This window comes from Leuresthes tenuis, unplaced genomic scaffold (genome assembly GCF_036924035.1).
Source record: "Leuresthes tenuis unplaced genomic scaffold, fLeuTen1.0.hap1 SCAF_16, whole genome shotgun sequence".
Taxonomy (NCBI): domain Eukaryota; kingdom Metazoa; phylum Chordata; class Actinopteri; order Atheriniformes; family Atherinopsidae; genus Leuresthes; species Leuresthes tenuis.
Window position 1 is genome coordinate 29,693,864 of NW_027325370.1, and position 24,573 is coordinate 29,718,436.

At 40.4% G+C, this 24,573-nt stretch overlaps 2 protein-coding genes across 3 annotated transcripts in view; both read left to right on the forward strand.

Moving 5' to 3' along the window:
- ttpal (tocopherol (alpha) transfer protein-like) overlaps positions 1–24,573 on the forward strand; it is a 204,872-nt gene that overhangs the window by 11,136 nt on the left and 169,163 nt on the right. The gene's annotated exons all lie outside the window — the stretch shown is intronic.
- Positions 372–24,513, forward strand: pkig (protein kinase (cAMP-dependent, catalytic) inhibitor gamma). Of its 2 annotated transcripts, none has more exons than XM_072366332.1 (3): positions 372–693; positions 21,048–21,232; positions 23,734–24,513. In XM_072366332.1, exons 2-3 carry the CDS (start codon positions 21,076–21,078, stop codon positions 23,814–23,816), a joined length of 240 nt encoding a protein of 79 aa, XP_072222433.1. In that variant the 5' UTR covers positions 372–693; positions 21,048–21,075; the 3' UTR covers positions 23,817–24,513. The 2 variants fall into 2 exon arrangements, with proteins under 2 accessions (XP_072222433.1, XP_072222434.1); XM_072366333.1 differs by lacking the exon at positions 372–693 and adding an exon at positions 15,111–15,303.

The following is a 24,573-nucleotide window of genomic DNA, read 5'->3' on the forward strand; positions in this document are numbered from 1 at the left end:
CCACCAGAGTGATTGTTATTAAGTATTTAAGTTATTAAGAACCCACTTTGTTAACAAAAGCTGAGCGTCAGAATTTCTGTGAAATATATATATACATACATAAAAAAATACATATCTTTCGTAGGGCTTATTCACTTATGTGTGTGAATAAAGTGGTGGGCCATAAAGCAGATAGGCTAAATCATAATTTCTCCATTTGTAGCATGAAAAGTTTGACAAACAAATATATGGTGGCCTCCCTATGTGTGCATCCCATCGCACTGGTTGTCTGGCGGTTTGATGCGAGCTTGAAATAAAGCCGCAGTGACATGAAAGCTAACAAAGGATCACCCCCTGTGCGCATTTCATCTTCGGAGAGCAGCGTGGATCCGGCTCCAGCCCACAGGAGGAGCGGGAGCCCCCTCAGGCTCGCTCGTATTGGCTCAGACACGACAAACTCCATTTTGGAAAACAGCTGTTTCAAGACGCAACCTTTCCCCGTTGTTGGCCGACGGTACCTCAAGAAGTACGGCCAGGCTTTTGTCTCCGGTTTACCTATCAGAGGTCCTTTCTTTGACTCACACCGAACCTGCTTCAGTTTCGGTCCAGTTCGGCGTGCTGCAGTTTTGTCCGACTGCCAGGAAACTTAACTGGAGATCCATGGTGTTAAATGTCTATTGTAACAAGTGGATAACAGCAGGCGACCCGACCAAGGTTAGTGGTGCTGTTTTGGTTTGTCGATATTATGGAAATGTCGGCTGCTGAAATAGATTTTCTGGGGGGAAGGGGTAGGTTTACGCTCATAAAATGGTCGGGCAGTTTACGTTTGAAGTGACCAGCCGCAGGGAGCTGCAGAGTCACGAAGCGAGTGCTTCCACTTTATTTATTTTAGTAAGGCATTTTCCCAGTCAGCCCAGCGTTTAACATAACATAAGACAAGACATCTTTCTTCGCGGTCCACTTGACGAACATTGCACCTTCGTGCCTTGAATGAACGCCTGCTTCTCCTTGGTTTGCGATATGGACGATATTTGGATAATTTTTCTGTCAGACATTCGCGCTACTTGATCAGCTTGTGTGCGTTGTATAGATTCAGTTTAAAGGGCTGGCATACTTGGCCCTCCCACATCTTAGCTGCAGCATTCAGTGTAGCTAATAACTGCCTGAGTTGCCTCGTCTCCTCTCACTCCAACTACGCTTATTCTCCTCCATCAGCGCACCCCCCCCCCCCCCCCCCCCCCCACACACACACACACACACAAACAAAAATCAACTTGGCTTCTTAAGTATTTCATAACTCACTAAAATAGCATGACAGTGAGCAGTGATGCAGCAGCTGAATGCAGAAATGTTTCTGCTGAATGAATCGGAAAGCATGCCAGGCCTTTCATGGTGCATGTTGTTAGAGGAGAAACAAACCGCTCAGGGCTGGATGGAGACGCTGCTTTGACTCAGGCACAACAGCAGTGTGCTGGTGGGGAGCAGCCTGGCTGGGACCCCCACTTTGCATGTGTGTTGCTGGGCAAGCGCCAGCGTTACTGGGCATGAACTGGCGACAATAAACACTGGCTTTCTGCCTGCCTGTGCTGGTTTGCTTCAATGTCAAATGGCTGACTGACATAGAAAAAAATTCCCTTTGTTACATGCACATCGTTCTATTTAAATATGTCCAAGCCATTGTGATAAAGTTGAAATAATACAGTTTTGCACTGTTGTCCAACGGGAAGACAAAGCTTAAGTAAACTGAAAGAGTGAAAATATGTGCTGTTGTAACCCTAATATGAAAAAACAAAAGCTATTAATTGTAGGCACATGATGAAAATGTAAATAACCCAGCTGCATTTGGTTCACACTCCAACATACTGGGAGGTGGTATTGCATCCTAATGTGAGGGAACAAGAGAAGATTAAACAGCAAATGCCGACCTGAACATTTGTTAGTCACTCCCCTTATCCCATTTCCCAAATTGCACAAACTTGATTCCTCCCCGCGCTTCTCTCCTCATGTCTTAGTTCCTCCCTCCAGAGATGTGAGCAGAGGAGTGGAGGACAGACTCAAGGAGACAGGAGTTCAGGTGACGGGCATTTAGCAGAAGGAGACTCTCAAACTCATGTTAGTTAAATATAACACAGCTGTATCACCTTTTGTTGCAGCATGTCGCTTTTTAACATTATTTCTGTCACATGAGCATTAAATCTATTTGTAACAAAGTAGATATTTGATTCTGTTCATGGTGGAGGATTAAAAAGCATTTGTAGCTCCGACTCCTCGATCTTCTCTTCTCCAGATAATTTTTTAGAATGCAGAGGTCATCAAATTGTTTGGCTGTGGTAAATTTCGAGGTCAAAGGCAGGAGGAGTGAGGAGACAAGGTGGCTGAAATTAGGCAAATAAAGTGAGCCTACAGTCACAAGCTTGTGTGTGTGCAAGTGCTGCCATATATTATCCAGTTGGAGGAGATGAGGGGAGATGCTCTGCCCACACCTAAAGAAATTTTAGCCGTGTGGGAGTTTATTGGATTTGTAAAAAGTGGAAGGTTCAACATTTAGCTCACTGGGACAATACTCCTAATCTGGTCAATCACATTTTCAGCCATCATCCTGTGGATTACACAACCGATGAGAGAGTGATTTTTGGTTTGCTATCCCATAAACGGGTGTCACGTTGAAGTCCGATGACGTTTTTCCATTATAGGTTCCAGTTCGACTTGTCATGGCTCAATCATGCTTAGTTTTTAATGACAGACAGGATTCCCTCACTCTGTGTGTGTGTGTGTAAATGTGATATCTGCGGTAGATTGACTTTCAAAGGACTTTGTGGAGGAAGAAAGTGTGTTGCTGTGTGCCGGCTCCTGTAAAGAGTTGTTTACACCTACATGTGATGATTCTGTCAGACCAATCAGCACGCTGCAGGGTTTCCACGTCACCATGTAGTATCAGCCCTGTAAGGGAAAAGTCAAAATGTTGTGGTGTTGGATTGCTCCTTTTTTCTGTCCTCTGATTACATGTTGGGTAACACCAAAAAAAACGAGAGGGAGCCAGGAATTAAGTCGGTCCTTTGTGAAACAATGAACAAGATAAGAAAAGTTGACATGGGCATTTGGTTCACATCAAAATGAGAAAAAAGTGGCCTACTTCATGGCAGGGGACTCCAATATGTGTTCCACATAAATTATATTGTTTCTGTCAACAGTGGACTGATTATTAGGACTCTATCTTCTGTTTGTAGTTCACTGGTTTGCCTTCTCACTCTCCATTAAGTATTATTCTCCTTTATATACTGGAGTAGAGTCATACTTGACTTCATATTTTGAGTGGAATTAATTTGCTAAACAAAACATGCATTTATTATAGTTTAACTAAAGATTCTATAGCTATTGTGATAACATCATTGTGCATTTCCTTGCCCATGATGATTGCAGTGAAAACCTGAGGTTGTGAAAGCCCTAATGTGATGTATACATCTTTTGCACTTTGAGGCTCACGTTAAGTGTTGCAGGTCAGTGTTATTTTTTAAGATTTTTTTGGAAAAACAGGGAAACTGTCTCTAGGTCCATGATTTAAAAAAAAAAAAAAAAGAAATGGACCATAAAGAAGCAAAACTGTTAATACGGAGAGCTGAAACTTCTGTACCGTCTGTACAATTCAAGGACCTTGAGAAGAAATCTCGTTTTTGTGGATTAACAGTCTAAAGCATGAAGATCTCCAATTTACTGTCAGATAAGACCAAGAACATCCTCACACTTTTAAGGTGGACCGGTGATTCTGAAAACTGTAGTTGTAGTTTATGCAAAACTACTGTTCTTCAGCATGTTTTGCAGCGTCATTCTTGGGTAAATGAGTATATTTACTGGACAATGTTATCTCCCTCTTTGCAGAAAGATCACATAACAAGGGATTAGGCCACCTGATGAATTTAAGATTAAATTCTGCACAGTCTGTTCTATTTGATGTCAGATGTAGCTTTCTTTGAAAGAGCTCTTTGTACCAGCTTACCAAACATGGCCTGTTATCTGTCAAAAATGGCCAAAGGGGGGCTGGAGAGCAGCCGGAACAGACCCTTATACTACAGAGGAACACGTGCCCTGCTGACTTTGGACAGAACCCTGAAGAGCCTTCTCTCCTGCGCTTCAATCATATTTGCCAGCTCAAAACGAGGAAGACAGAAGAAAAAGCTGACCATTTCCCAACAAGATTACACATGCTGATGATTTGGCAGCTATGAAGGCTTATCCTTGGAGCCCTTTGTGCATTATGCATCTTCTAATCTGTGACGCTGCTTTTTCAGGAAGCGGTTAGATCGTGAGTAATCGGGTCATACTAGGGCAGTTATGATTATCCGCAGTGATGCATGACCAGCACTCTTACCAACTATTCTCTTCTTCTAACTCCGTCAGTGAACACAATTCATATTTGCTTTTGCTGAAGGCTGCCAACAATAACATCATTGTATTGAGGCTGCATACAGCAAGGTGGGCAGTTTAATCTGTGGTTTTTGCTGTCAGTTGTTCCTTCACGAGCAGTCATCAGATTGTCTTCCTGCTCGCAGCTTTGTCTGTTTTCCAGTGTGGTCTGACTCTGACTGAAGGTTAAGTCAGTTTCCTCAGTGTGCCCTAGGGTGAATAGATTATGTCATTCATCGTTGGAGAATTCTGTCCTTAAATGGGAATCTAAAGCAGCCACATTCAGGGTCTTTTTTTTCTGCTTTAAGGATAGAACATGACATGCTTTAGCTAAATATAGCAATCCATGCTTGAAATTAGTTCAAAGACCTTGTAGATTGTACTTTAACAATTGATCATATTCCAGATACTCTGCCAGGGATAAGAAAAGGTCAGCCTGTATGTGAGTCCATTATTATGAAGCAGCGTTTTAAGGACACCAGCACACTCACTGGTCGGGGTCTGTTGTAATTTTGATGAGTAAATATTTTTGTGGACAGGGATTCGTCAGTTCAACTGTCTTGACTTCCCTCAAATGTCTGCTTTGCCTTTTGCATAGCTCTGTAAGCATTTCTGTTTCAGCTCTCTGATCTCCTTATAAGGAGAAAATCAGTGCCATCACCCTGGCCTTCTCTGTCATGTGACAGATGGAAAAAATCAGCCTGCTGTATAGCATAAAAATACCAAAAGCATTACAAAAACAAACCTCCTGTCTTCCTTTGTAACTTGTACATTTTATTTTTTAGAATCTGAATTAGTTCTACCTGATTTGATTGATTAATTTCACACACAGAAACTACCATTAATCTAATATATGGTTACGACCAGGGTGCTTGTGATGGAAATTTCTGTCCTTGTTGTCAACAGCACGATGAATCAAATTACTGACATTCAAAATGTTTGATCATGTTGATGGAAAGACTCTAGATGATGATTTGTGGCCTAAAAATGAAAAGCCACAGTGTATATAATGACCACACATGAAATCTCTTCTGGTGTTCTTTGACAAGTTTGTTTTTTGTTCTTTTTGCTTTTAAAGAAAAATATTTTTGTTCCCCCAAGGACTACATGTGTGGGAACAACATTCACATGTCATCATCACTAAAGCTGTCAGTGGGGATGAAGGATCTTCCCCAAAGATCACATTGCCATACTTTTGATTCACAAGCATGATCCTTGAACTGAATCGCTGCATTTCCTACACATTTGGTGGAAATAATGACACAAAGCATGTCATTTTAAAGGCTGAACTTTGAACACCACCAGTGCAGCTATACTTGTGCACCACGGTATCCTGTGTGTACAAATGAGTTGGGAGTCCACTGTTACCATTCAGCTTCAGCTGCATCTGCATGCATGAACTCCCACATTTCCAGTCTCACACTGGAGCTGGTAATGGCGGTCAACTGTTTCACCAGAAACGGAACATTCATCTCTGTTGTGTGTTTTTCCTCTGTGAGCTCAGCAAAATCGCTGATCGAACCCATCAGTCCATCAGCCAAATAAATGGAAAAATGGTCGCAGCACCCTTCACAAAGGCCAAGATTTGATATTCAGTTGTGCTTGTTATTTGACAGAGATAACTTTTAAGTAGCACCATCGCCCTCAAGCTTGTGGAGGATGTCACAGAGCAAAACGATGACTGCCAACACCAGCTCTATTCCAGCGGTACTGTAAGTTAGGAGTCCATTCACTGCAGGAGGGACGGATGACCAACTTCAAGCAGCACTACAGCAGCAACCTGCAGATATGGAACCGCAAGACAGGTTGGAATGGGGGTATCTGGTTAGCAGCAACTGAACTTTCTATAAGAATACTTGCATCACAGTGACCCAGTCTGTATGACTTTTCCAAAAAGCACATCACATGCCAAATTTAGAGTGTCCGTGATGGTGACTGGTCACCCACCTCTATTTTTACCAAGCAGCATTTATAGTCAGAAATCTGAGTCCAATGTTCACACTTCAGACTTTTAAAATTTGGTATCCATCGCCTCCTGAGGGAAATTTCTCATAGTGTAGCTGCTAAATGTTCCCAATGTCCACCAGCCAGTGTCCAACTGTCTGACAGGTCTTTGGGCATGTAGTGTACAGTGGGTTTGAGGAGATGTTTTTCTGGAAATGGCTGGAGCTGCTTAAAATCGTGTCACAAGAGCACTTAAAATGAGGCATAACTGTAAAATAATAGTTGGACAGCTGAGTAAGAGCTCTAAAAAGCTTATAAGTGCTACAGATGTGTGTGGGAGGGCTCATCACCTAAGTGTCTGTCACTTCATACATTGTTTTCTTAGAAATATAAATTGCATATATGAATATATATTTTTTTTAAGAAATGCAAGTACTCCAAGATATTTCTTGTTTTGCTTTCATAAATGACTTTCTCCCATGTGGTCAAAGGGTAGCTTATTACTTCAGAGAGCAGCTCCCATTCTTTAGAAACGGGACAAACCAGCTGTGAATGGTGGAGGAGCAGGAGGAGGTTGTTTCAGTCGGTGAAACTGCAACCACACATAAACACGGGCTTCTCCTTCCAGGGGTGCAACATGCTTTCCTATATGTGGACCAAAATGCCAGTGTTGGACACTCGCTGAGCACACTGGGCAGTTTGGATGTGTGTATTTTTTCAACTAAAACATACAGTACAGTAACCACACTGACCACAGCGCCTGCTCTCTGCAACGGGTCAAAATCCATATTATCATGCCAGGAGGGATTGCATGTGTCAGAGATAGATTTGGGTGGAGTATCACTTAAATGTTTGGTTTTCATTTCTTCTCAGACTGCACCGTAAATGGTGTTTTGTGCCAGGTGTCTGCTACGCTTTACATGGTCTGTGGCCGTTAGAAATGGATAGACAGTAAAATGATTAATTTATGTCCTGTTCCTGGTGAATGACATTGCTTTTCAGGCTTGTGCTACAAAGTGGCAACACATATTTTTCCTTGTTAAGCCAGATGATTTAATGAGTGGAGGCTCTTTTTTTTGTTTAACCCAGAGCATCACCAAGGACTTAATTAATTATAGGCAATGAATACATACAATTTTAAATGTGTTTGAGAGTTTTTTTTTTTTAATCAAGCATCAATATATAAATGGATTCTCATCCATGTGAACTGGTTTGGAAGTAAAGTGAATGTGTCCTGTTTTGGCCTTGCTGTTCAGCAAAATATGATTTGATGAGAATCTCTGTTCATGAAGAACAACGAGGATTTTTAATTATCTTAAATGGCACATTTAAATCTCCGTTTGAGAATAATGGGATGTAGTCGCTGAACTGTTAAAGCAACGTGACAGAGCAGTCCTTCAGGGAAGAGAGAACAGTGTGATCTCAATTGTTTGACAGGGAATCAGTTTCATGATCTACTTTATGCTTTTGTTTGATTTAATTGTTCATTTTTTTGGTTCAGTTTGCTTTTTAATGTTTTATTAATTTATCTTTTTTTTTTTTTTTAAAGGTTTTCATCCAAATCACAGTAGGGAAGTTATTAGTAATGATGGGAGACCACTTACAGGAACTACAAAAGAAATAATGACAGTGGTTAAAATGCACTGGACGATGATAGGAAGTATACAGTGTCCCACTTTCCATTCTGCTATTAGAGAGCAGCCTAGTTCATCGAATGGCGGGTTAATTGCTAAGTAAGTAAGCTCTATATTTGCCACAGTTTATTGATGTATCACTAAACACTTAATGAGATCTGAATCAATGTAGAAATAAAGTATTAGGAGGCCTGATTACTCAAACTTATTATTATTTATGCTCCTTTGTAGTTATACTGGATGGCTGTTTCATTGGTGTATGAATGTATGTGATGGAGAAAAAAAAGCACAAAGTAGCCCGTAACGTTTATAGACTAAGGTGTGTGTGAATGGGTGAATGTGGCTTGTAGTGTAAAAGCGCTATGAGTGGTCAACTAGACTAAAAAAAACTCCATATACAGTACATTCAGAAAGAATTCGGACCCCTTCATTCTTTTCCCTTTTTAGTTTTATTGCAGCCTGATGCTCCAATCGTTTAAATAATTTTTATCACATTAATCTACACTTCATAATGACATGGTGAAAACAGAATTTTTTTTTTTTTGCAAAAAATTCTAAAATTGTAGCATTAGGCTGCAACATAGCAAAAGGGGGAAAAAGTGAAGGGGGTCTGACTACTTTCTGAACGTCCTGTAAGTACAGTCCATTTACTATTTCCTGTACTGCATTTCAGTGAGAAATGTCAGTTTTATTCCAGTCAGATTAAGACTTTACACAGTGTGCAGCCTTCTTAGAAACAAAGCATTCTTAAGATTAAATCCTAATCCTGGATGTTTGACTCCTTAAAAGGACAATAAACTTTTGAAATATTAATATCTTCATTGGTTTTGAGTGAATAAACTAAACTCACACTGTTGTTATTAAGTGTCTGTATCGGCTACATTGCACACTAGATAGTCAAGTCAAAATTTATTTACACACCCCCGACTCACGTGGTGCTTTAGGGGGCCTTAAGAGATGCCACAGAGATGTACAAAGAAATGTTGTACTTGGCAGCCTACAACATATTGTCAGGGCAGCTTGTCACAAGAGTTTTCAATCCTTAACTAGTTTCGTTTGAAAATTAGGGGGGAAATGGACAAAAATTGACATGGATTAATCATATCAACAAAATATATTGTTAGTTTAAACTGTGTAGACAGACATTTCATGAAAGGCTTTGAATGATTGGATTGTTTTAGTATCGCAGTAGGTTTGGTGTCCTGCACTTCAGAACATCTCAAGCTGTTTGTCTTGATCATGGATTTTGCTTTTCTTATCAGATCTAGAGGAAAGTACACTGGTTGCCTCTGTTTTTTTGTTCTCCTTTGCTAACGGGGGAGAGTCGCATCCATGCTTCATATCCTTGTCAACCAACTATACGGAATCACATGATGGCCATGTCCTCCTAGACTTGCGGGAGAAAAAATGTGATGATGTAGCGGAGTGAAATAACAAAAATCTCACACACGTGGCAATCGGCACAAATGAGAGAATCGGCTCATTTTCTTCAAGTGACTGCAGTTTCTGTTGAGTGTCAGTATGTCAGCAGGTGAAATCCCTCTATACTAACAGCTGCTGCATAGATGGTAGAGCTGTTACATATTGGCTAATTTTCTGTGCACTGGACCATAGACATGGGGAAGGAATTTTGTTTATCAAATACTCAAATGTAATGAAAACATAAGAGCCTGTGAGGGATTATTCCTATATTTAGCAAGCACAATAAACATGCATGCATTCCTTCTCTGCAGCTCTCATCCTTATTTTTTTCCATCCTTTTCCTGTCTTTATGTGCTTTTTCGACCTTTTTCCATCCTCCCACTCAATATCTCTGTCTCATTTTGTTTCTATACTTCTGCTACCCTCTCCTCTCAAGCACCCACATCCTTTCTCATCTTCTTCCTCCTTGGTTCTTGTTCAGCCTTCAGCGTGTGCGCAGATAGCCAGGGGGAATAAGAGAACAACACTGGCTAACTAACAACTTGCTTCCTGCAGAGGTCTTATGTTGTTAAATGTGTTTACGAAAATAGAAATGGACAACCTTGGTGTAGAGTTAGAATAGATGGAATGGGCAGCGTGAGGAAAATCAGACCAGCACAGCAGATTTCCAGCACACATCAGTGCTACGGAGATGGAAAGCAAACTCGATAAATGTCAAAATGAGTACTAACTGGAGTCGAAACAAGAGAACTGATTTGGAAAATTAATCTGCATTAAAAAGTGAAAATGCTTCAAATAAAAATTTTGTTTTCTTTTCTGAAAAATCTAAAACTTATAGCTTATTAAATGTTCTTTCTTGCATTAGCAAGGATTGTCATGTTGTTGCTGGCCACTTGGATATAGCCAAGAACTGGCTGTAAAGATACAGCTAAACTTTTAAAACACTGTCTGTTAGACTCTTAATATGCTGTGATGCACAGCCCTGAGAGTGTTGTAAAAAATTGAGTCGGAATGATTGGATTACAAAATAGTGTTTTAATTACCCCCCGATTGGGATTATGTTCCGTTTAAATTTCCCTGTTGATGCATCTCAGACGTGTTCCACTGTCTCTGTCGGCTACAGCAGGCTGATATGGGGGCAGATAAGTTGACTGGGCTGGGCTTTGAATAGGTCGTCTTGACATTTTTTCTGTGTGTAAAGATGCATGCTCCATGAATGAGCTGTGCTGCAGCCATGCGTGTCGGTGAAGTGGTCCCAGTAGAGGTGTGTGTAGAACTCCCTCCGTTAGCTCTCCTATAGCTGCAAGGCACATAACAGCAGCTATGTGCTAACAGAGCAATAGCACGTGTTTGTTCATTCATTCTTCTTAAAGTATTGGTGAAATAAAGACAGATAATGCCTTATTTAGAGGCTGCATCGTTTTTGCCCCGTTCACTCTGTTATATGGTTCTCGAGTTTTCTAAATAGCTTCCGAAGGACGCCGACTTTTACCAAACTGTTATCGGTGAGTAGATGAACGTATTTCATGGCAGAAATAAGGTTGAGGTTTAAAAATACCGTAGTTCCCCTTTTAAAGAATATTTTGATGCGAATATCCCGTCTTACATGCTGCTCTATCTCTCGATGTTAATAAAAAGGTCTCAAAAGATATTGACAAGATGTTGTTAAACTTTATATGGAGGAACAAAAAACACTATATTAAAACATCAGTAATAATGAACTCTTTTGATAATGGTGGCCTTAACTTTTTAGACTTTTACACTTTAAATAATACAAACCCTGCACAATTCCTGGTTTTACGGTAACAAAAGAGGAAAAATGCCAGGCAATATACTTTTTAAAGGCATTGCATGTAAAACATACTTTTTTATTACAATATCTTTGAAATGTTTGCACTCCCCCCCCCCCCCCCCCAAGTGCTCTCCGTACATATTTTTGACTTTGATATTGAGTTACAACCACGACATTTCCCTAACATTCAATAACCTGAAGAGCAGCTTTACACAGTCATAAGTTGATTATATAAAACAAAAGAGTAATTTTGAGAGAGATCTGACTCAAAGGGCATTTATCTCTACTACTTGCTTCATTCTGAGAGAAGTGAGTGCTGTCTGTTTGTGATACTCAGTCATTCTAAAATCTGTCTCTCTTGACACATTTGTTTTTGTAGCAACACTGAAGACTCCTGAATGAGTATTAATGCACAGTTGATGCATCATTTTTAAATAGAAATGTGAGGAGTGCGTGTGTGTGTGTGTGTGTGTGTGAAGGATGGGTGTGACGGATTCTCATCAACCACTCATTCACAGCTGAGTCAGAAGCAGGGGGCTCAACTGGATTCAAAATTGAGACCACAACGACTCCCCAACACACACACACACACACACACACACACATGCAAACATACAAACAGGGGGATCCCCTATAGCCTGAGGTCTGGTATGGTGCTACAACAGACTGTCTAATATGTCTTACCACTTCTCTCCACTGCCAGTGACACCTTGAATGATCACAGCCTATGTGGAACACACACACACAAGTTAAACAGGACACAGTGTTGCATTTAATATCTCTAGTAACAACGCCTGAACTTGCCTCCAAAGATGAGCATTTGATACTGGAATGTTTGTGTGATCCTGTGGTTCTGTATCTTGTGAAAGCTTAGCGGTATTATGATGCTCTGGCTCAAGCTAGTATTGATTGACCCAGCTTCTGCTAAGTGAGCTGTTCTAACAAAAGAGGCTGTTTTCTGTCGTGGAAGTATCATCTGTCTCTTCAGAGTTCTCTATTGTGCAATCCTGCCATCTGTTTAACAGATGAGGGATTTAGTAGATTAACAACATCGAGTGTCTGTGTACTTTTTTTGGTTACTAAGTAGTTTTTCTGTGAAAAAGGTTTGCCTACTTTTAGTGAACAAGCAGCAAATACCATGATATATGAGTTACATTTTCTTCCCCCAGGAACTGTAACTTTTACCTTTCTTTTTCTTTTTTTCAGTCAGGCTTGCGTTTTGGGAAGCAAGTAGGTGTCGGCTTCCATTCCCACTACTTGATGATGTATGTTTGAAGAAACGTTGGTTAGCAGTGGTTGAGAAGTTTGTCAGAGTGAGAGCTTAAGTTAAGATTTGGTAAACTTCCTGAAGTGTTGTCATCACTGGGAGGTTTCAGGCAACCATCATATTTCCAAGAATGTCCATGATTCACTCTAAACCATGTCAGACTCAACCATGCACATAACCGTGCTGAAAGGTGAGTCAACTCACTTGGCCACTCAATTGGCCCACTGTTCGTGTGCAATTTAATGCACAATTCCGATTTACTGCTCAAATCAGATTTTTTTTTTTTGTTTGGCTGTTCACATTACCTCTTCAAATGTGGCCTGTCTACGGATTGCTGTGTGAACAGCTCACACTCCTGAAGTGACCCGCATGCACAGTTGATCATTGATAACATCACGCCCATAGACCATGCCACAATGGTGTTTACTGAAGCAACCATGGCAACGGCAACCGGTACTACAGTACTGTATGGCTTCATGCTAAAAATAGTGTGTGGCGGCAGCCGGCAAATCTGTGAGCGGGTGACGTCACGAAGGAGGAAGATAATTCAGATGTTAATGATGACTCTATGCGGAGCAATAACCGCAACATCCGCACAGAGAAGTATTTGGATGCAGCCTCAGAGCCAGGAGTGGTGGTGAAAGCGAGTGGCAGTGGGGCTATACTGGGTAGCAACGGGGGCGGGTTTCCTCACCTTGGACAACCTGTTTGGCATCGCAAAGTGCTCCGTTTGCGCTATTGTGGCTCCCGCCTATCCTTTATCCTTTTTTAATGGCACATTTTATTTTATTTTTTTCAATGAACTTTATTTGTCATTAATTTACAAAACAGTGCGGCGCGGGTCAGAATGACGTCAAAGTCGCATTAAATGTGACCTGGCTGTTTAGACTGCGGTCGCATTAAAAAAAATCAGATGCGTATCCGATTCAGTACCACATTTAAAAGTGGCCTGATTCTGATTAGAAAATGTCAGATTCAGTGCAACTTGTGCTGTTCACACTGTCAAAAGCAAATCAGATATGGGTTACATATGAGCGAGAAAATTGGATTCAGGTCACTCGCAACTGCCTTCTTGTCCCAGTATAGAGCTCTACTGTGTTCCCTGTTCTCCAGGAACGCATATACTGCATTGGCAGTGTGGTTTGGGATTTTATCATGGTACCATGTTGAGTGGTGAATTGTACATCTCACAAGCAATGATGTTTTTTTTTTTTTTTTTTACAAACGAGATGAGTCATAATTGGCATCCTCTTTTACTTCCAGATCTGAGCCAGGGACAGAAACTGAGGAACATGTTCAGAAAGTCCAAGCAATCAATTCAATCTAACTGAACGTATACATTTTGGAGTAATTTGACTCGCATTTGGAGAATTGCAAAGTTAATAGTTCTGTTTCCTTTTTGCCCTACCTCTGGTCTATTTAAGACTCCTCCCGAAAAGCCCAATCTGCTCTGACTGGTCAGGAATAAAAGCAAAGTGTGAGGCTGTCTTTTAATCTTTAGTGACCTTAATGGCATTAAATTGACATATACATATACATATACATATATACAGTATATATTATTGTCCTGTTGACCACCACTTTACAGTAAAAGCCATGTTCAAGCCAGCCACTTTTTTTTTTTTTTTTTTTTTAATTATACATTCCAACCCGGAACAGTGTGGAGTTCAGTACCTTTCCCAAGGACACTTCTACTTCCTGAGCCACAGCTGCTGCATATTTACAAAAATAACTGCTGGATTGATACAAAATGAATCTGAGACTATTGTGACAACTGGTTCAACACTCCCACACTTTTTTTTTTCATGTTGGAATGACATAAATGAACTGACTTCAGCTTCTGAAGTTTTGTGACAAAGAATGAGGAAGTAATCTGTGGCTTTATTGATGAGTCATAGTGGGAGTGAGCATAATTTTCCCATTTTGGAGCAAAGGCACTCGTATACTGTATGCTGCTCCTCTGAATGCTTGCTTGTCCAAGCTAGACTGATTTTTGATTTGGCTCTAGCTTTCTGAAGAAGCAACCATGCTCCTTTTGTTTTATTCATCAGTTCACTCGAGACTTTTCCACAGCAGCTGATGCTAATGGTGTTTGTCAGGCTTCTTATCTCCTCTTCCGCAGCTGATTCATAATGCTTTCAGGCATAGGAACCCTGTGCACTAGTTTAGGATGGCAATTATACAGGAATAACAGATCACTCTGAGTATCAGTGCACAGTGAGAAGAGGATTGAACATTAAATTGAGTTTCCAGTGTTATTGTTGATAATTCTGTATGTCTGACAGAGTAGATGGAGCCTCCTGCTGTGAATTAACAGTAATCCAGAGACTCTAAAGTGCCAGAGAGAGAAAGAGATGCACTGAAAGCCTCTTTTAAGTTGCAGAGAGAGTGTCTACCCGGCTTCCCAGAAAGTTTTCACAGTATCTGTGGAAATGGCCAACTGCTGAAGTGCAAAGACTAGCTGTATGCCAAGTTGCGATATTCACATCACCAGGGGAAATTAGATCCTCAACACCCAGCCCAGATCCCATAATGAGAGGAAGGATATGGGGCAAATATGCAAACCAGAGTTGAATGGTCAGGGCTTTTATTTATTTATAAGAGGAAGACCTAAGAGGAACAACAATGCTAATCCCAATGAGGAAATATAGCTCCCTTGTGTCTGAAGTGGGCTCGCTGTTGACCAAGCAGCTGCTGACATCATGTGAATCGACAGTGGCCACGCCACTTTTGTGGGGGGTTGAGAGGCAGCAAGCAGGAGGGCAGAGAGCTGACTAGTGTTGTGGTGCTCTTTCTCTTAACACACTGCAGGGGGAATGAATTGCAAGCACCTGAGAGCGGAAGAGGCAGGTCTCACGGCTTTGGTAAGGAAGATAACCTTCGTCTACAAATGCATTGTTTAACAACAACAGCTGGAATGACCTAGAGTTATTGAGTAAGCTTTTTGTACTACTGATTTATTTTTCATAGAAACAGAAACCTTTCTTTTTGAACATTGGGATTGCATCGTAACTGATAATCTTTGGGTTTTGAATGTAAGCCACACAGAGCGCAGTTAATTATTATTTTCTGCTTTTTATTTGCTTGTTCAATGGTGTGTCCTGGCCAATGGTGTGTCCTGTCGAGCCAACCGTTCACAATCCAAAGGCGCTAAGTAAATGAAAGCATAGAAAGCTTTCATTTACCACCTGAAACTAGCAAATGCTTATTTTTCCTTGAAAGAAAATGACACTCTTTAGCACTCATAAATCAAACAAAGTGCCACTGGAAAGTTTGCCCTCCATTCACATGGAGAGTCTCTGCCTTATCAAGATTTGCTGCAAAATTATGACTGACCTGAAATCAGCTGGCTGGGTGGCTTTAATGGATATTTAAAATCTTTAAAGAAGCCAGTCTTTGTGTAGGCTTCTGCAGATAATGAGTTTATTACACACAAATCAGACTTTAAAGGCTCCAGTGGGACAAAAGTGAGCTTGCCTCCAATGGGTGCCATGGAAGAAGCCACACTGACTCTTATCCACAGTCATCTCGAGGGTTTTAGTTCCTGATGTCGCCATTCCAGAGCCTCTCATGTTACATGTCACCTCACCCAGTGTGGTCAATGTTCATGTTAAAACGTCATCCAGAGACTTCCCTCAATAGAATGCTGCACAGGCAGTGCAGAGCCAGAAAGAGAGGGAGGAACAAAACAGAGGCCAAGTAGAGTTCAGCTCATGGCCAGAGCTGCAGCGATTTCCCATTAAGGATTGTTATTGTCTTCAGTGAGGAAACACACCTGTGACATTTGTGTTGTGGTGCTGTTTCCAGGTGTGGCTGTATAGTTTTCCTCTGCATACTTGCACAGATTTTTCATTTAATGACAAATGATTAAACATGCACTTTAAAAAGCAATGGGTGGGGTAGGGCGACAGGTTGGCAGTTCATCACAGACATTCTGTACAATATATCTTTTATAAGAGCATGAATATACTGACGAGAAAAAAAATAGAAAGGTGAGGTCAGTAATTTAGTTATCTATAAAACAAAAAGTTGGCTAATTTGTTGCAATTTGTTTGCTAATTAAAAAAAAAAAAACTTAAACAATATCCGTTGTTACAGCAACTGTTTGCCAAATTAATTTTTCTTGACCATTATTTTGTTTCACTCGCTATTTAAGGCTGATTTCTTCCTTTGCATTGGTATCCTTTACACTTTTTCTTTTTTTGTATATCTATTTACATTATACAAATCATGGCAGGTGAACAACAACAGCATCAGCAGCCTCCTCCTGCTGGAAGTTTGTCATGGCGGTTAGCTTTGTATATATCCTAAATGCACTTCCATTAAAGTGATCCTAGCACAGCTGGGAGCAGACAGGAAGAGTGTAAACATGTGCCAGAGAGCAGAAGGCAGAACACCATCACCAGCATCCCTCCATGGAAACCCGGTAATGATCTCACGGCAGGATTTGATTCACATGTGCAGGCAAGCCGACTAATTAAACAAACAAATGGCAATTAGATGGGACTCCCATAATCCACATAACAACTGAGCCAGTGGAGATGAAATGGGCGAACATAAGAATGCACACAGAGGTTTCAGTGGTGCAGTGGAGACACGGTTTCTTATCTTCCTTAAAACAGGAGGCACATACTAAATTAATGTTGAGATATTTTGAGAATTTATTATTATTATTTTATTTTTAATTAAATGCAAGATGATGGAGCAGGCACATTTACTCGAAACTAATGCATTCAAACTCATAGCACTCACTCCCTCATGTGCAAAGATTAACCAACTGCTGGACATTATAGCCTGCTCTGTGTTGTCAGTCAGTGATGGTCCTTTTCCCAGCAATAGTTTAAATTTGTTTTCACTCAAAAAAAAATACTTATTCTGTGAGATTATCTAAGTGTGAGTTTAGTGAGTCTCACTCTCCTTTAATTGCTACCAAAGGGGCCTGTGTTGGATTGAATCAGCAAGAGGAAGTCTCTACATTGAGGTGTCTCTTCATCTAATGCTGTAGCCTTTTTGTCAACATATGTGCTGTTCTTGTTTTCTTTTCTTTTTTTTTTCGGGGGGTTTAAACACTCAACTGTGAAGACCCAGCAGCACCCTCTCCGGTATGAAAAACTTTTTATTCTTTCTAAAACTGCCCTGAAAAGAGAACATACTCTCAGAATAGGCACATAGGTCCAGGGCACCACAAATCTGTCTCCTAGTTACTGTGGGGAAGAAAATCCCATATTGATATTCTCTCCTCTGATATTCAGACGGGATTAAACAGCTTGAGAGGCTTTGTGCAGAGCTCCAGTGTTGACAAGAAAGTGATTCAGAATAATTCTCCTATTATACCATATATATCACATATAAGTAGTGACTTAAATGGAGTTTAAGAACTGGGCAGCACTTTAGGAAAATGTGCAATGTACTATATCATGGCTGATAATTTCAATGATGATATGACCTGCAATAACTTTGTATTGTATTGCAGTACTTCAGGATTTGTTAGGTGTTTATCTCAGGTCAGCATTCCATTTCCACACCTGTGCATGCAGATTAGTTTTAGACCGTGCATAAAAGCAGAAATTCTTCTTATTTTGTATACAACCTACAAAACAAAAGAAAGCTCATTTCAGAGGATGAAAAAAGAGAGCTGACATTCCTTTATTTATATATATATATATATATATATATATATATATATATATATATATAAAAACTTGATAGAAGTGCTCTTTGTTTTTGTTTTTTTTGGAAGTAGTGGCCTTTATTCAAAATTGCTTGACAGGAAATGCGCCCCCTCCCCTTTTTTCTTTTTCTTTTTAATATTCCTGAGAAACTTCATCCACTGCAGATCATTTTTTAGTTCTACCACTTCTTCTTTTGTCCTCCACCTGACTAATTTACTCTTTTTTTTTTTCTTTTTTTTTTCTAAGGACATGCTGCATACCGTGCTGATGTGTGCTAAGTTTTTAGTTAATAGCGGTTTAGAAATCACCTTGTTGGTCCAAAAATACAAGGTGTTTTAAAAAATGTATTACAAAAGCAAATGAACTGACAAATATGTGGAAATTGTTACAAAATTAATAGATATTGAAGTTTTTTTAAACTAATTTAATACACCTCTATATGGGCACCATTAGTTGCACAAAGCACATCAAATTGGTACTGGATTTCTTGCCATGTTCGCTGTAGCATAGCCTTATCAATGTGGCAATGGCATCAGTGATCTTTTGGGGGGCGGCTGTAACTCAGGAGGAAGAGCAGTCGCCCACCAATCAGAAGGTCGGTGGTTCGACTCTGGCTTCCCCAGGATACATGTCGAAGCGTCCTTGGGCAAGACACTGAACCCCACGTTGCTCCCCCAGTGTATCATTGGGGGTATGAATGTGTGTGAATGCTTAGAAAGCACGTAGTTATATCTTAAGACTTTCTTAAGACGTGGATTGTGAGTGGTAGTAGTGACGCGCTTTGAGTGGTCAGTTAGACTAGAAAAGCGCTATACAAGTACAAGTCCATTTACCATTTTGCTTTAGATCAATGATGTCCACCATCTTTGTTCAATACACGATATCTCTAACATAACCCCATAGAAAGAAGTCCAGGAATCGGGCCATCCCTTTGTTCTTGGTCGCCCCCTTTACCCAACATCGTCCCTGTCTCCATGAATTTCTTGTGCCATGCACGAATCAACAGACGTGATGGTGGATCTCTTCCATACTTAGTTCTGTAGTTTTGCTGAGTCTGCATATCAGATTTTGTTTCAATAAACCATGACACACATTTTTTTAGGGGTTCATTTAACAGTTTCATCAACAGGATACCTAAAATGCATAAATGTAATGTGATTAAAAACCTTACATTACGTAGAACAAATATGATTAAGATATCTCATCGATTGCCTTTGTGATCGATATGTTTTTTTTAATTGTAAAGCGACATTCTGGACACCCTTTACTGTTATGTCTGTCAGATTGTCATGTTTGGCATTTATATTATGAATTTGGTGCTGTGAAAGGCTGTTGGTAACAAAGTACCACGTTTTAACATGGGGTCTTTGGTGAGTGACTGTTGTGTGTAGACACAACACTGGTTCACTCCTTGAGTCAGGTGCAGTTATTTTAGTTATTTAGTAAATAATAAGTAAGACCTTTTGAAAGCCTGGAGAAGTTTTGCTAAAGGCAGCTAAAAGATCACACAAAAGTCTGGCTCTTTGGAAACTGAATAGAAAGAAAAATTGTGGTTCCAGACTTGTGCAAATGACTGTGTGTAAAACAAAGACAGATCATTTAAATGGAAAATTTCAGCATTGGTCAGGAAGTTTTTGGTAATTAGTGAAAGCTTCGGTGGTTTGGGTAACTGACTATGAACCTGTGAGGCACTGGACCTTTCTCAAGGAGACGGTCTATTGGTGGATTACACCTCTATCTGCATTTGGAAGCACAAACCGGCTCTTGTGTGGGATTAGGAGCATGAAGGGAAATGCCAACCATCCGAAACTCTGTGATATTTTGGAGGTACCACTTTTATTTACAGGGACCGACGGGCTGCCATTCCGAAACAGCATCGCCTGCGTCTGCAGCAGCTGCTGACCTCTTAGGGAATGACCCTGCATGACATACTGTACATATGAGAGAGGAAACAATAAATGGGACCTTTTGGAAAAAAATATGAATGAAATTGTGGGGGATCAGATTGTTCCTGGGTCAGCGTGTTATCGTGTCTGCCAGCTCATTTTTATTCCTCTCATTCTTTTGTTTGTGTCCCTCTCATGTTTCTTAAGCATTCATAGCTTAGCTGCTCAGCTGTTGTGCCATGGCTGGCATGCTTTGATAAAAAGGAAGTCTGTAGCTAGTCAACAATGAGGATATCTGTGCAAAGCTATAGGGGGAGGGGGGTCAGAGAATAAAGGAGAGAAACTGTAATGACATCTTATACATTTCTTTTCATCGGAGGGACAGACTTTCTCTGTTACTACTTTTTAAATCTTTTCTGGAGCAATATTTTATTTTTTTTTGTCCTCTCCTCTCGAAGGAATTAGCAAGTGTTTTAGTGCTTGGCAGCATCCATGACCTAGTTAAATATGGCCTGAGAACAGGAAACAGAAGAGAGCTAAGAGGGACTGTTTTTTCTGGGCCTCTTTCAAGCCCCGCCTGATTGTTGTTCAAGCTCTTTTACACTGGTTTTCCATGTTGATCAGTGCTCTATCCAGTCCTCCTCTTCTTTAAACGCCATGCAAGTACCCTTTGGACAGATAAATGGACTCTTTTAGATGGGTATGACCATTCAATTGAGAGCTCCTTTCTCTGACTTAATTAGGACAGATGTCAGTGGTGTCATTAATCCCTGTGCTGAAATGGAAAGTTATCAACGCCTTCATTCTTCTTATTGATTTGATCACAGCTGTTTCCTCTCACTTCCACTAGTGATTCTCTGTGACCTTTTTCAATAACTCAACATTGTCTCAAGCTGGTATTATTGTGTGCCTTCTAAATTCTCCTTAAGTAGAAAGGCACAAGATAAAGTGCACCGTCTTCCCACGATCATTAAGAGGACAGCTGATGAGGGGGGTTCGTTTGCTGCAAAATCTCCGCGTTCTCCTAACATTTTCTCCTCCCTTTCACAGGTGTAATGAGAGCGCTGGTCATGGACAGATGATGGACGTGGGGACGTCATACTCGGACTTCATCAACTGTGATCGCACAGGCCGCAGGAACGCAGTGTCTGACATCACAGGGGAGGAGGGGAAGGTAGCAGCAAGCACGAGTGAACTCACCAAAGACCTGGCAGAGATGGATCTGAAGGCTCCAGGTCAGTAAAGCAACATTACAGAGCCAAATGTGTCCTGCAGAGAGAAAAACAAAACATTTCTTTGTGCATGAAGTAATCTTGCAAAATGCTCTTTTAAAAGGAAATTAACTTGTGCATGAACGTGAAATAACTTGAAAATTCCCATCCGCTGAGACACGGTTTAACTGCTGGTCTGTTTCTGGTGCTATGTACAGCTATACACGGGCCCTTAATTCGTCCCAAATCCATACAAGAACAGGTGTACACTTGGTTGTAAATTCTAAAGTTTCTTTTATTGGAAAATCCTAAATAAATGCTTTATTCCCACCAGCTCCTAAGATTAGATAAATACAGCCTTAGATGAACAACACTTGACATAATACACCATGTCACTAGATCTTTATCAAAAACAAAGCTAAAATGCAGAAGCAGTGTTCACAAACCAAGGACTCGCCACGAGTCACCAGAACAATACCTTGAAGTAATCAATTGTCTCTATGATGTTTTTGGTCTCACATTTTTGTTGAGCAAATTTGTCCAGATTTCTTTACAATGTTGTTCCAGTTAATTGATTTTGATGCATTGGAAAGTCGTGGTTCGATTCTGACCACATGTCAAAGTGACACCGAAGCCCACGTTGCCTGCCGATGCAACCATCAGTGTGTGTGAATGTGTTCGATAGCGAAAAAGCACTGTGTAGCTTGTAAAATTGTATAACCTAAATGTGCTGTATGAGTGTGTTGGAATGGGTGAATGCAGCTTGTGGTATAAAAACGCTTTGAGCGGTTAACTAGATTAGAAAAGCTCAATATTACAGTCCATTTACCATCTTAGGGTCCTGCTAAAACATTACTCGGGTCTGGACTTTGACTAACCAACACTTCTCTTTTAGCCATTCTGTTCTGTAAAATTGTTGTAAAATCTGTCAGACAGATGGTTTCACAATTGACTTTGGAATACTTGTTTATACAAAGGAGTTCACGATTTACTCAGTGAGTTTAAGGTGCCCAGGCCCTGTGGCTGCAAAACACACCCAGATCATCATTGCTCCACCGCAGTGTTTGACTGTTGCTTTGAGGTGTTTGCGAGACTTTTTCTAATTGTTCCATAATGAGCTTTAATATTTAACATGGTAACTAGGACTTGTGGAGTCTGAGATGTAACCCAGATATTTTGCAGGTTCTCTGAACACTGCATAGTCTTTCCTCAAGGCGGGCTTACATTAGGGCTGTCGCGGTAACCGCAAAAATGAAATATCGCGATATTAATTCAATTAAATTCAATTCAATTTTATTTATATAGCGCCAGATTACAACAATTGTCATCTCAAGGCACTTAAGTAATATAGTCCAATTCAAGCCAATTGGAATTCAATTCATTGTAATCATAATCCAATTAAGAGGCCCACCGCGAGCTGCCCAGGGCCACCGCATCACCGCATGTGACCTGATCTTGGTATCAAAACCAAATGTTACTTCGGTCTTTTGGGAGCATTTCAAATGAAAAGGGGGAACCAGCCAATTTTAATGAGGCAATCTGTAAAATCTGCGGTGAAATGGTTCAAGTAAAACGAGCAAACGCAACGAATTTAAGGGCTCACGTAGCAAGCTACCATCCAGCTATTGAAACGCCGCTGCCTCCTGCCTCACAGAATCACGGAGCAGCGGTGCCAGCCGACAGCTTGGAGTTTTTTAAATGTGTAAGCGCCATGTTTCACAGGAAATATTGCAACGAGTTTTGTAATTTAGTAATTAACAAATGAATTTGCTAGAAAGATAGGTTTTTAAAAAAAGATGGTGTAATAATATCACATATTGCGATATTGAGCCGCCCTGACTCACCGCAGGGGGAGTCAGGGCCTAGCTTACATCCACTCCTAGAATGATTGCCATCTGTCTTGAATAATTTCCACTTGTTAATAATCTTTCTCAGTATTGTAAGATGGATTCCAACTTGCTCCAAAATGGTCTTCTAAACCTTCCATAAATTAGGAGCCGCAATAATTGCTTTAAAGTGTGATGTCATGTCATTCTTATGTCCTGATGCATAAAATCTTAGAAATGACAGAGGGTGTATTTTCTTTTTCACGTGATTATATTTCATAATAAATGGCTGCTGTTGAGGAACTGACTCTGGACCTACATGCGCCAAAATATCAATAGTACAGACAGTGCAAGTGTTGTTTTTTTTATTTATTTGGAGGAACATGTCTTTAATTGACTGCAGATCTGTCCATCCTGGCAATCGTGTGTTGCATCATTGTTCTTGCTGACTTCCCTTTTAGTCAAAGATAAGTTTCTCATGAATAGAAATCAGTCCTGGCCCGGTGAGAAGTGTCAAATTCTGAAATGCTCTCATATCATACTGACGCTGTGTTGCTTCAGGAAGTTGTACTTCCTTCCTCAGGATTCATATTTGTTCTGAAAGCAGATTTATTCCATGTTGTTTAGAATGTCCCTCCTCTCTTGGGCTTGACTATAAACAATGTTTTGTGTATTTTTTTTTGTTTTTTTTATCTGCAGAAGGAGACCCAGGGGCCTCTCCGGCCCCTGAGCCAGAGGGCTCCACAAGCCAAGATGCCCAGGGAGGTGGCGGCCCATCTTAAAATCTGTCAGAGACTGAGGAGAGGCAGAGAATTGTAGGGAGAAATTAATGAGAAGGGAAGAGAAGAGGAGGTATAGTGGCTGTCCAAAGTGAACATGAGGACACTTTCGCTCACTGCCGGCATGTTTGGAGCTTCAGCCGCCCCAAATGTTGCCTCTTTACTGGATCAGATTGTAACAAAGGCAACAAAACAGAGTAGAACTGACATTTGAAATGACACTCTTTTGCTTCATGCTCTGTTTGTCATTTAGACTCCTGACAAGACAAGAAAGCACAGAAACTTTGAATTCATGTCTGTGAAGATGGACTAAGCAGAATTAATTTATAACACTCAAAACTTTGCTCCAGCCTAATATGGGACTTTGTCATGGCGGGCGTATCCATTCATTTTTTTTCTTTGTATGCGTGTGTTTGTGATCTTCTTGTTCAGTTTCACATTATCTAATGTTTTTCTTTTTATAGTAACCCATAGTCTCCATTTACTATCGTGTTCATATTTATTGCTAAATGTTAAGTGATAACTTTGTGATAGAAATTTTCTTTATGTAATAAAATACTTATGAATTACTTTAACATTTGTACTGTATGTTTTTCAAGAATATTTACCTTCTTGTACATTGCATTTTGCTGATTACAGTAACTGAAAATTGCAGGTATGGGAGCAATAAAGGTGGTGAATCCCAGCCAACCAGAAATAATGACGACCATAAATATTTCTGAATGCAGCTTTTTGTGTACTTTAGGATGTTCACAGGAAG